Genomic DNA, 13,683 nt, shown 5'->3' with positions numbered 1-13,683 from the left:
TATATATATATATATATACACAACATCACAGCTGTCAAAGCCCTCACACTCACACTGCTAGAAATCTTAACCTTTATGTGTACTTTATCTAAGGTTTTCATTACTAGTTCAAATGAAAATATAGTCCTAATAAAAACAAGCAGTATTATTTTTGGGGTAAACTTATTTCTAATAACACACATTGTCTAGCTGTCTGCCTATTTGAAAGTTATTTTTGCAGTCAGTTATTCCAAAAATAAGACACAAAACTGCCCTCTACTAATTAAATAGGCTTTTTTAAAATTTGTTAGCAGTGAGTCATAAAGATGATTCTCCTTCAGGAATGAATTAATTCCCCCAATTATTTCATTCCTGCTTTCATTAAACTCACAAATGTGAGACACTTCTAAAATTTAGCCTCTTTTGTGGAACTATAAATACATGGTGCATCAAATTACACAAAGTTTGTTTTCAACCAGTAGTTTTATTTTTCCCTGACTTCTTGGTGTTCAGTAATCCACGGGTTATTAATGGATGTGTAATAAAAAAAAGAAGCCTAAGAAGTGGGTGACAAACACACGGTAAAGTCTTGTAACCATGATCTAACTGGTGATATAGAAGTTTGAATCATCATTCTTGATTTTCCTAATCTTATCAGTATGGTCTTAATCTTCTTTGGCTATTTACCTTCACAAGTGGCAAACGTTTAATTGTGTAATATTTTGTTTTCATTAAAATATGTAGACACATTTGTAATTGAGGTCACACAAAACATTTTGTGTTCTAGCCATTTTATACAACAACAGGCACGCTTGTGTTATGTTTATTTGCCTATGTCAAAGATAGACCTGTTGGTCCTTTGTTACTCTTGTCTACCTGTCTCTGAAGCAGCAGCAAAATGGACTCCATTGTTGTTGTTTCTTTGAACTGGCAGCCCAGGTAGTTGAACAATTGTATGTGTGAAAGACTGACACAGCATGTGTAGAAAGGGCACAGCTATGTACCTGCTATTTTCTTTCTCATGATGGCTTTACTCAGCTAAACCTTTTCTGGCTCTCTGTTGTAGATGTTATTTGACTTAATCAATCCCTCCAGGATGTTTTTTTTTGTTTGTTTGTTTTTGGGCGGGGGGTGTTGCTGCAATTGTGGCAATTGTTATGCATGTTTTTAATAATGAAATACCTTCATGACATGGCATACAGCTCAAAAAAGTCATAATACCACCCCTTTTTAAAAGTGCTATGAGCTGGTGTTTTGGCAGCATTTTAAAATGTTGTCTCTCAGGAGAAGTTTAATAGAAAAGAAACAAATGTTCCACAAGTGAACTTTTGCCCTCTGAGAATCCAGCAAACCATTCATGTCTTGCTGCTTACTTCCTGTCACATCTCATGCGGAGCGGCATGCTGACGCGCACACACTCGTTCAAAGACGGTGGCCTTCAAGGTGCTATCACTTTCCATTGTGTCCTGTGTGATGGATAAATAGGTCAGCACAGGGAACACATTCACCATGGATTAGATCTCTTAGCGTCACACTGACTCAGACTTTTACACAGATTGTTTGAAACTGTGTCGCGTGCATGCATGCAACATGTTTGTTACATAAATAAATGCATTTGGGCACTACTCTTTCTTAATTTTTTTTTGTTTGCTGTTCACATAAGGCTAACTATTCTGACATTACCTCATTACTTTATATGGGTTGTTTGGACGTCAGGATACATGCAGCAATCCAGGTTAGGAGATCAGACTCACCGATGTTTGCTCACATCTGTCGCGTCCCGTTTTTGTCTTGGTGAGAGCTTCGTGTTTGTGTGTGCACGGGCGGGGTTTTAGCAGCGTCCTCACAACAACACCCTGAGAACAATTTTACCTGAGCAAATGTAAATTAAGAACAAAAAGAAGGGTTTGTTGGTGGAGATGGATGAGCTGGATAGTACAAGAAAAGAGAGTAATTCAAATGGATTTTAATTCTGACGGACTGTTGGTTTATGAAATGCGTAGTCAGCTCCTTTTGTGTTTGGTTTACATCGCTTGGCGTAAAACAAAGACATATTGTTCAGATGGCGTAACTGCAAGCATCTGTTTGGAGAGAATATTTCTTTATGTCTAAGCCTGCTGCAGGCCGAACCAGTTAATTCCCGTCCTGTGTTTTATTTGAAATCTCTAATTTCGCTTTCATTTATTTTATAAAATGGATGTCAACAAAAATACTTTGCCGTATAGATATGACTCAAGTCATGCATAAATTGCAAAAAAATACTTTGACGGTCGAAGACTTTCAGTCTGAACTATGGACTCAGTTCAGAGTCAATGCCTCATCATAAGCAATCTTTCTCATGCAATCAGCAGTGAAAGTAAGTTCAAAGGTGTAGATTGTGTGAATAAGCGCTTTATTTTGTAAGTGCACATTCAGAATTTTAATGGGGTAAAAAACTATTACCTTATTCATTTTCAAAATGATTCACAAACTGTTTTTCACATATTTAATTGAACCTGAAGCAAAAGATGTCGATCTTAGAGGTTCGTTTGTGAAAATAAGCTGAAGGATAATGATGTATATCAGAGCTTGTAGCATTTCTTTCAGATTCTATCATTGGGGTTTGGGAGAAAAAAAAAAGACTTTACCCTAGACATCAATCAGACCTTGTAAAGATCTCTGTTACCGAGTCCAAAATCGCAGCAGATTTTGGTCTCGGTAACCAAAATCTGCTGGTTACTGAAAGGCTTGACCAAAATGTTCAAGCCTTTCAAAAATGATTATTAATGGTAAGGATCCTCTGGGCATTCAGAAATAGAAATTCAAAATGACATTTGTTCCATTTGACTGGTTGTCCAGTTCTTTCTTCCTTCACTTAAGAGACAAACTGAATAAAATGTGTCGATCACATGACCCCCATGACGATTCCTGTGTGACTGTATTTCCAGGTGACATGGAGGAGTTCGAGGCCTTGTGGCTGACAGGAATCTGTCACAACGAGAAGAACGAGGTGATGAGCAGCCAGCTGGACGTAGACAACATGGCGGGGGTCTTCTACATGCTCGGGGCTGCCATGGTCCTGTCACTGATCACCTTCATCTGTGAACATTTGTTCTACTGGCAGCTGCGTTTCTGCTTCATGGGCGTGTGCTCAGGGAAGCCCGGGGTCACGTTCTCCATCAGCAGAGTGAGTGCTCCCAGGTTTTATTTTAGCTCTGACCTTTGTCCTCCTGACAGAAAGATCACAAGACCGGCTGTTTTGAAGCCACCGGCGCTGGTTGAAGTGCATCAAGTCGGTCAGGTGGATGTGATGACTCATCTGGTTTACCTGTAGCTTTTACTAGTCTAGACAGCTAAAAATACACAATATGTATCCTTCACTTCACATAAAAAGCCATTTAAAAATCTGAATTTGCTGTTAATACGTTAGCTGGTGTATTGGCACTTCTGGTAAAGATGTAAAAAAAAAAAAGCCTTAAAGTTTTTACTGCAGTGGCATGATCTCAAGATTAAGAATTAAAAAAAAATTAAACTTTTATGTTCAGTGGGAAGAAATAATTGTGCTTAACAAATAGAAAAGACAAACAAACTTTATAATGTGTCGCCAAATAGTTAAGGTAGGCATAATAAATATCCAGAGTGTGAAAAAGATCAGATGTGAAGCAGAAACAAAGTTTGGCTTCGTCTCATCTACTCAAATTAAATGCTAGATTTTCTAAACTGTTTGGTATGACATTATGGGGGAATAATTTTGAGATTTAAGATTTTAGACACATCTTGAAGTAGGGTTGTAGGGAAGACTTCTTTCTAGCACAACATATATGCTAAATTGAGGTACATACACACTTTGCTACCTTAGAACTCTGTGTCTGTAAGAGCAGTCAGTGGAAATGAAGACGAATTACGAACTCTATAATCCATTTTAGCCTGTCACAATCCAACCACGCCCCACCTGTGTTTATTTCGCTAAAGCAGACGTTGCGGCAGTCAGTGAGACCACAGCCCTAACACAGGTCACAAGAAGGCATCTCAGGTCCAGCCTCAAAGTGTTTGGTGAAAAGTAGTGAATTGTGGAATAGATAGCTGAGACGAAAAGGAGCTTTAGAGAAGAAAACATTTTAGTCCTTGTCAAGTTCACACAAGTAAATTAGATCCAAATAAATAATCCTTCTATTGTGCTTGATTTGCATAATGTTACCTTTCAGGGGGCAGAGAATTGCTTTGTGCAAATTATTCATAGCTAGTTACTGGAATAAAGGCCACCAGTATTTATGTGTTAAGAAGCAAGGCCTTTCTAATTATAATGTCATTTAGTTTACACCCACACTGACTAAGGTGAAGGACCTCAGACAGAGATTGCGTTGACAAACATGAGAAACTGATTTTGCTTGATGAACTACTTCCTTCTCAATCTAAGACACAGTTCAGAAAGGGCAACCTATTACGGTTGTTTCAGGACACATTTGCTAAAGATTGAAGCAGCGATCTAAGATTATTAAACATCTACGATAGTTTGAATGCAGTTCGTTTTACTGGAACGCATGAGCAAGTAGCACGGCAGTGAAAAGCTATTGACACTGGCCGAGTTAAAGAGATCAGGTAGTGGAAGAAGTGATAAACAATCACGCCGGTGACAGAAAAACGGAAGAGGTGAGAAGTACCAACATAGAAGTGTGCTCACGACCTCGGTCCCGTTACCTTTCAGCCAGAGAAGCAGCAGATGAAGAGATAAAGACAGACAGCCCCATTGGAGCAGCTGTCGCTCATCAATGCACCCTGAAAGCAAGATAAAAAAAAATACAAAGGGGGGGATCAAGCCAAGAGAGAAAAGAGGGTTGATGGTTAACAATTATGAATGCAGCTCAGTGACGTGGAAAGTGACTAAGAGACAGACAAAAACTGTTTCTGACAAGTCGACACCTTCGAGGAGCGTTGGCCAGCGCACTCGCTGGTGGGCAGTGTGTCGTCAACCTTTCAGATTTGACTGTCGCCTTGACCAGATTCTCGCAGCCTGCATTTGAAGAACATGTTTGCTTGACCCAACACCAAATTAACCATTTCACCATTCATCAAAAGCCAAACACACACTTTTTTTGGGCAATGGCAGATTACATTTATCAGACATAATATCATGACCACTTTCCTAGCAGTGTGTTGGGGACCCCTGCTACTGCCAAAATGGCTAACCTTTTGAGATGTGGACTCTACTAGACATTGGAAGGTGTGTTGTAGTATCTTGCACACATGCATGTTAGCAACAAATCCTTTAATTTAGGCATCTCAAACTCGAGGCCGTAAAAGGCCGTTTCCCAGCAGCTTTTAGACATGTCTCTCTGTTACAGTCAAATTAAATAATTAGGTCACCGGCAGGGCTCTAATCAATTGTTTGAGTTTGATTGAGTGAGCCAGTTACACATCTAATTGTTACAGGACACCAGCAACATTTACCAGCAATGGATTGGAGTTTAAGATGCCTTCTCTAAAAACCTATAAGGCGATATTCACTTGTTCCCACAGACACTCAATTGGATAAAGATGTGGAGGTTTCAGAATTCAAGTTGATACCTCAAAATTGTTGTGGTCCTAAAAATCATTCTTGAACTAGTTCAGTCTTCTGGCCTGGTGCGTTATGCACTGGAAAAATAGAACAGACATAATGTAAAGCTGTGTCCATGGAAGGCTGTGTATCGTCTTTAACACTATACATGCCTTTTCGTTACTCTGTCTTTGGTTCACGACTGTTTCTTCCTTTGACTGTTTTTCATAGACACTGATCATTGCAGACCTCTAGGCATATTATATGGCCCTTGTAAAGCTCTTTTACATTTTTACACTTCCTCATCTTTCCTCCTTCTGAAGGATCAAATTTGAAGGCAAAATGTTTAGTCGCCATTGAATGTATCCAGCCCACCAATGGTTTGCAAATCCTGTTGTTTCGTTCAGTGGTCATAATGTTATGTGCCATTTGTTTATACAGACGTTAAGTAATCAGTTTCTCACATATAAAGACGGTTAAAAGGAGCTCCTTGGCAGTGATTTATTTTACAGTTTAGTGAAGGGGAACATGCAGAACTCTTGTGTAGCAGCGATGTACTGTGAATTCAGATTACATTGATTAATCCTATTGATTTGTGGTCAAAACCACAAGCTTAGTGCTTCTTGTGTGGCTTCAATCAAGACACTGATCTGCCCAGTGAATACTTGGTCTGTTATATGTCCCTGAGCCTTGGACTGCGGCTGAGCCAGTCCATATTGTTCCCCAGAGATGATTCATTCATGAACTTAGATCCTATAACTGTTTAATAGAGTAAACATACTCATAGTCACAGAGAAGATGGCAATGCATTAACTTCTCTTGTTTCTGTTTGCCTCCGTCTGATGTTTGTGATGCTCTCTCTCTCTTCCTGTTAAAACCTTTTCTGGTTCTGTCTATTTACTATTTACTGTTTCCTTTCATACCTTGCCTCACACTCTCTTTTTCCCCCTATGGTCTGTCTCACCCTGTCTTTCTCTCTACCCTCTTTTTCTTCAATTTTCACTCTCCAGGGTATCTACAGCTGCATCCATGGGGTACAAATCGAGGAAAACAAGTCGACCATTGACTCACCATCTTCTACCATAAAGAAGAACATGAACAACACCCACTCCAACATCCTACGGTTACTTCGAACTGCTAAGGACATGACTGCAGTCCCAGGCGTCAATGGCTCTCCGCATGCAGCCCTAGAGTATAGCCACAGTAGCCGTGAAGCGGCCATCTATGATATCCAGAAGCACCGGCACAGCCTGGTGGGTCACCCTGCGGATTGTAAGTCTGCTCCGCCCTATCTTCCAGAGGATCCCATGTTCAGTGATTATATCAGCGAGGTGGAGAGGACTTTTGGCAACTTGCCCCTGAAGGACAGCAACCTCTACCAGGATCATTACCGGCACCACCACCCGGCCTCGGCTCTGGGTATGTCCGGCCCCCCACCCAATAGGCCGCGTAGCTTAGGCAGCGCTAGCTCGTTGGAAGGTGGCATGTTCGATGCTGACAGTTTGGGGGGAGGGGTAGCGCCCATTTTCACCACCCAGCCCCGCCCCTCAATGACTCACAGGAATACAAGTAAATTTGACTTGATTGCAGGCCACACCGCTGCAGATACCAATCAGGGTGGGTTCAAAGGAAGCAATGTTTACGGGAGGTTTTCTTTCAAAGGAGGAGCATCCAGCACTGGGCTCATCGGGGGACACGACAGGTACTGTGGCGGGGGAGGGGGAGGCTCAGGGGGTGACGATGGGAACATTCGCTCTGATGTGTCGGATATCTCCACGCACACTGTTACCTATGGAAACCTGGAGGGCAGCACCAAGAGGCGTAAGCAGTACAGGGACAGCCTGAAAAAGAGGCCAGCCTCCGCGAAGGTCAGACGGGAGCAGGACGAGATAGAGCTGAACGCCTTCAGGAAGAGACCCCACCACCACACCGTCCACCACCACTTCCCCCATGGGCCTCTGGCACACCGCCCGGTCTCACCTCCCCTGGAGCGGAAGAGGGGAGGAGGAACGGGTAATTCTTCACCTTACATATTCCGCAAAGACAAAGACAACCTGAGGGATTTCTATGCGGACCAGTTCCGCTCCAAGGAGGGCAAGGCCAAGTGGGAGCAAGAGGGTGGAAGTGGAGGAAGCGGTGCAGGCGGTGGTAGTGGTGGTGGTATCTGTAAAAGCTTAGTGCCTGTGGAAGACTTCCTCAAAGGTAAAGGGAAGAAAACAGAGTGCAAAGGTGGGATTGGTGGAATGTCAGCAGGGCAACAGGCTCATACTTGCTGGGAGAAAGGAGTTTCTGGCCTTGGAGGGGGAGGTATAGCAGGGGGTGACTGGGAATGTCGTAACTGCCACACTGTGTGTCATCACAGTGGAGGAGGAGGCAGCACGTGCTCAGCTAGCGGAGTTGGGGGGAGTGGCAGTCGCCCCAGCTCTGCTACGCTCTGCAAACGCTGTGACTCCTGCAAGATACAGCCAAGCAACCTTTACAACATCAGTGAGGATAACAACATGATTTTTAGTGGTGTGAAGAGCAGCATAGGACCTAGTCAGACACAGACTCAGACACAGCGCAGGAAACTAGGGCCAGGTGGGAAGGTGTTACGGAGGCAACACTCTTACGATACGTTTGTAGATCTGCAGAGAGAGGGAGCTGGTCGTATGGGTGGGGTTGGAGGAGGTATTGGCGGGCAGTTTGTTCAGCCCCGAAGTGTGAGTTTGAAAGAAAAAGACCGTTACATGGAGGGCCCCAGTCCCTATGCACACATGTTTGAGAGGTATTTGGGTGAAAGGGAATCTCCCATGTTTGGAGGAATAGGAGGGGATAGAGCAGCAGGAGGGTCCTCCTTCAGTTTGTACCGTGGAGGAGAAGGTGGGTTGCATCGACGTTCAGTGGGGGAGAGAGACCTGAGGGACAGAGACAGAAATATGATGGGAGGAGGGGGCTGTGGTGGTGGTGGTGGTAACAGAGGGGCTGGGACTTACTCCTTGTCTAAATCTCTCTACCCAGATAAGGTGAACCAGAACCCCTTCATCCCAACCTTCGGTGACGACCAGTGTCTATTACACGGTGCCAAACCGTACTACATCAAAAAGCCACAGACGCAGCAGCAGCAACTTCTCAACAACAACCGAGGAGGAGGGGACTTCCGCGGCTCCATGGGAGCGACTTCCTATTTGCCTGCGTCCGCCACAGCTGGGGTGATGTCCAATGTGGCCACAAGGTACCCCAAAGAGCTGTGCCTGGGTGGGGTGGGAGGGCCCATGGGGAACCACCACGGGGCCAACAAACTGCTGCCCGGAGGCAGGGACACGTTAGGTCTGGGACAGGGACAGAGACCCTTCAATGGTGCCAATGGACACGTTTATGAAAAGCTCTCGAGCATTGAGTCAGATGTCTGAGACTGGTCAGAGGAAGAAAGGGAGAGATAGAGAAGATGAAGTGGGTGAAGAAAAGAGTGGAAGAGGACAAAAGCTAATGACTTCTCTATGTGAAGAGAATGAGGGTACACAACAGTGTGTGTGTTGTTCTCGGTCTTCTAAAAGGAGAGGTTCTGGACAAAACACAGGGGCCTCTGCCACATAAAGTTTGGCAAAGTTCAAAGTGAGAGAAGTTTTTAATGAGACGAAAGGATTCTGGTGCTGCTCCAACGCTTGAGTGATCTGAAGGGAAGGGAAGGGAAGGGAAGGGAGGGTTGGAGGGAGTGGGAAAAGGTGAGATCAATTCTCCAGTCTCTGCTCTCCTCACATCCTTACGGTCTTTCCCTCCTTCCTGCAGTCTGTCCAAACATTTTGTTTAGCAACGGATATACAATCATGAATGAGAAATCTACACTTCTGCCGAAGTAACAGGGTAAACTAACAATAATTGTATTGATGATGTTAATAATATTATTGAATATTATTCTAGTGTTTAATGATGATGATCAGTTTGGATTGTTTTATAATATTATTATTATTATTATTATTATTATCATTATTTGATTTATTTAAATAGTTCATGTTATATATTTGTAAGATCTTAATTCTTTCTTAGTTCGCCAACATTACAGGAGGCTGGGCAACCAGTTCACCGATATTTGTTGGTTTTCTGTATCTTCTTTCCTATAAATTCTTCATGTTTTACTTTTTTAACTTTTCTTACTTTGACTGCAGTGAATTGTATGTAAGAGGCATGATAAGCTGAGAGCATTAAATGTACTTTTAAATTTGTGATTTTTTATTTATTTATTTATTTTGCAACTGCAGAAGCAACATCATCATACTGATTTGCGGTTTTTGTTACTTGCTTCGCCAGTACCAAAAGGGTTTCTCAATTTGCGCTGGATGTGCCTTAATGGGACTTACACTGATTTTCTATCCATTTTCTTTTGATAGGAAGATCCTCTCGCAGTCAGTCAACTGCTTTGGGAACAAAGACACACGAGAAAACCGTTCAATATTATAGTTTTAGTTTCATCTGGTGCCATCAAACTAAGTTTGCAATGAACAAATTGAAAGACACCATGGGCATTAGATCAAGAGGAAATATATTACAACATTCCTTTATTTTTAACACTTTAGTTAACATAACTATGGGAGACTTATTTTATTTAAATAATGTATTGATCCCAAGCTCCTTTTACGAAATGATCAAGAAACTACCAACGCCAATCTAATCTAATCCACAGATATCTACCATTACATATTGTTTTTATACATTGCAAAAAAATATTGTTACACGTTTATTTGAAGTAAAATCTGAAACACTTAGTTGCAGTGTCTCATAGAAGTTGCAATGACACGTTGCAACTTCAGAGTGCATAAAGATAATGAGGCTACTACAGCCACATGCCAGTATGGGAATAAAGGCTGGAAAGAGTGAGACAACAGTCCTTCTGGTTCTTTCTGAATGTAGTAAAATGACTCGTTCAGCACCTCTGAAGTCTACTAACTAGTATTGAATAAGATAGTTTTGTTTGCAAGTTAAAAAAAGAGCAACATATTGCTGCCTAAATGTCAAGTATGTATAAGCAGTGATCCAAATGTAAGTTCTGTAATTGAAAAACACATGAGCAAACATTATGATTTGTCCTGTGCTGGGAGACGGGGACTCCAACACCATTGACTCTTTAAGAAAATGGCTGCTTTATTATTCCCCAATTCTTGAAGATAATGGTAAAAAATAGACCATAGCTGTTCCCTCAGTCGGTGTCTGCAAAGTGTTTACTTTTGCAGATGAAACAATCAAATTGTTGTCATCTTCTAGGCTCTGGTTTTTATAATGCTTTTACCCGCCAATACCAATTTTGACTCATTCCAATTTCTCTGTAAGAGCTCTAATATAAAATATCTAAAATGTGTGTTTAGGTTTTACTCAGTGTGAAGCCTAATGGAAAAAACAAACAAAACACAAAAACAGAAACGTTTTTCAAGCACTAAAAATCTACTACAATTAGCCTTTTTTATTAGCTTTATTATATGAAAAATAGGTTATTATAAGTTATTTTAAGACTCTTTTGCGGCTTCAGTGCCAGAGGTTGCAGAAGTACTGTGGCCACCGTACAGAAGCCAGGTGGCTGGTCATGTCACTTTGTGCAGCAGCTCTTGTCTAACATTGTCTAATTGTCGGTATCAGGACTGTGACTTATTTGGGTTTATTCAGGGGTCATAATTTCTTGTGCTTCACCAATTATGACCAAAATTGGAATCAGAAACAGAATCAATGGGAATGTGGTGTAGAATAAAATCCTCAAAAAAAAACAACAATTAGGCTATGTGAGGTTTGAGCAGGTTTGTGATTTTTTTATTTTGATACTTTTTGTATTGTTTACCAGTTATTTAACCACAGGAGAAATAAACCGGTAAGCATTGGCTTGTAACATGGAATTAGGTTAGGACAACAGGCAATGAGTGGGTAAAAAACAAGGGTAAGAGTTACCGTTGTGTTAAATTAACCTTAGAGTCATTTCTAGTTGAAATAAAACATCTGTTACACAATTGTTGACCCACTCTATACTGGATTACATAGTTAGTGTGAGGACAAATCGGACATTGTCTGATAAATTTGGTCTAGTGGATTTCAAAAGCCGTGTAAGAGGAAAAGTGCAAGTCCTGTAAAGATGCCACCTTTAACACAAGTGATACAAGGCTGCACAGAAGACAAGAGTCAGAAAGTCAGAAAGCTTACAGAGAAAGCTCAGTAAGCTTTCTGGGGGAAAACAAGGACTTTTTCTGTTATAGCAGACAGTACTGTAGACATAAACTATAAGAAACAAAACAGCTGCCTGACAGTCCGTTTCAAATCAGCATGGAATCCATTAAGGTTTTAGTTCCTTTTCTAATTTGAGAAACATCTACTTAAAAGGGACAACGTCTAACCAATAAACAAGTTGCTAGCAGCATTATCAGAGGTCAGCAGATCACTGTACACACATTGAATACAAAAATAAGTTGCAGAAAAGTTTTTACTGTACGATCAGAGGTGCAAAAATGTTACGCCTTGTGATGGACTTGCAGTCCATCTATGTATATATTCTATTTCCTTGCTCAGATGTAATCTTTCAGACTCAAACTCCCAGAGCTCTCAGTGCTTTAAAAAAAAAAAAACTTCACTATGAATTTATGTCATTCCTGTTGGAATCAGGCATTAAATATGGAAAACTGCAAAAAAAAAAAAAAAAAAAAAAAAAAAAAAAAAACAGAGACTGAATGGATGGATATTTCTCCATACATATTTTTTAAACACGTATCCAGATTTTAAAAATACTATAGCAAAAAGTCATTTTTCAATCTAACTAGAAACTCTGTAGACTTAAACTAAAACTTTGCAAGAACTGTCCAAAACGTACCCAAATGCTGATAAGATCTGTTTTTATCTATTAAGCATTGAAGTGCTTTACAGTCCAATGCCACTGGAAGGAAAAAACAATCAAAAAGGAAAAATCACAACAACTTGCTTACTAAAATATAGTGCTCGCACAGACATTTTGATACCTTTTAGACTGAGCCTGACTCGCTGTTTTTGTGCTTTTTACAGTCTTTATTTCAAATAAACTCATAAAAAAAAAAAAACAAACTATAATCAGTTTCTGAATTAACTACGGGCAGTAGATTACCCCCACAACTACAAAGATGCACTGGTTGTTCAAAGTTGTGGGTCCAATAGTTTTAGCTACCAAAATATAAAAAGCTATAGCCTTAAATCGTCCTATGCTGAACTGTAAAGCTGTCACATATTTGGACTTTGAGAAAGGATGAATTTTGGCTTCAAATCCAAAGTCCTTTGTTCAGTAAGTCATCTGTTGACGTTTTGGGGAAAATATGAGAATGAGTTATATAAACTTTTTGTATAAAAGAAAAAAAAAACCGCTAAGTCTTTTAGGATTTTGACACCTACCAAATCTACAATTGCCAAATTACTGACAATTAGAGAAAAATAAATACATATTTTCAGTCTCCTTTTGCCATTTAGCATGCATATTCAGTCATTTTACCCGCACTAGATCATTCAAGCACAACGTGATTGAATGGATATTAACTTGTAAAGCCCACTCAGAACCTTTCTAGACTTTTCTTCTCTTTGGCTGACAAGTCAGTATGTATGATACTTAAGGTCTCTAGTGTTTGTATGGGTTTGCATGTATGTGTTTCTTTTTCTTATTTCATTTTTTTAACCTTGACTTTTAACCCAAAAGTGACGCGTGTTTTTAAAAACAATTTTTGGAGTCACATCACTTTCACTGATGCCGATGATCCGTGCAGTCCTGTAGATGTGTGTGAGTGTTTGACTTTATTTCTCTGCAAGAGAAAACACAAATCCAAGACTGAAATTCATGCTGAAGTGCACAAAAAATATGGCTGAATTAATAGGGGGGAAAAAAAATAATGTTTTTTTTTTTTTTTTTAATGAAAAAGGTCATATTGTGGTGATTTCAATACCAGTTTTCTTGACTGTTTCATACTTTTCTTGAAAGCTGAGGTCTTGGTTTGATTCTTTGTCACTAAGAAAGTGACTCTTTTTTTTTTTTTTTTTTTTTTGCTTTTCTCCCTTTTTTTAAAAAAAGGAAAAAAAACAACTCATTATTTGTTATTGTATGTGCCTGAATACATACGCTTGATTACCTCTGTGTGTGCTCATATGGAAGAGAGGCAGAGTGAGTGAGACCACCGTTTGTTGTACATGTACAATAAAATGAGATGTAAATATCTTACCTCACA

The 13,683-nt window shown here is 40.4% G+C and overlaps 1 protein-coding gene across 7 annotated transcripts in view; it reads left to right on the top strand.

Moving 5' to 3' along the window:
* grin2bb (glutamate receptor, ionotropic, N-methyl D-aspartate 2B, genome duplicate b) overlaps nucleotides 1-12,821 on the top strand; it is a 122,151-nt gene extending 109,330 nt beyond the window's left edge. For 5 of the 7 annotated variants that reach the window (XM_016671291.1, XM_016671289.1, XM_007551665.2 and 2 more), the window contains 2 exons: nucleotides 2,907-3,145; nucleotides 6,505-12,821. In XM_016671291.1, coding sequence (XP_016526777.1) covers nucleotides 2,907-3,145; nucleotides 6,505-8,886 — 2,621 coding nt within the window. In that variant the 3' untranslated portion in view covers nucleotides 8,887-12,821. The remainder of the gene's footprint in view (nucleotides 1-2,906; nucleotides 3,146-6,504) is intronic. The other 2 variants (XM_016671293.1, XM_016671292.1) reach the window with 2 other exon arrangements.
* The last annotated feature ends 862 nt before the right edge of the window (nucleotides 12,822-13,683 follow it).

This window comes from Poecilia formosa, unplaced genomic scaffold, assembly GCF_000485575.1.
Source record: "Poecilia formosa unplaced genomic scaffold, Poecilia_formosa-5.1.2 Scaffold43, whole genome shotgun sequence".
NCBI lineage: Eukaryota > Metazoa > Chordata > Actinopteri > Cyprinodontiformes > Poeciliidae > Poecilia > Poecilia formosa.
Note: the sequence above shows the minus strand (reverse complement) of the source record. Positions and strands in the feature narration are given on the sequence as shown.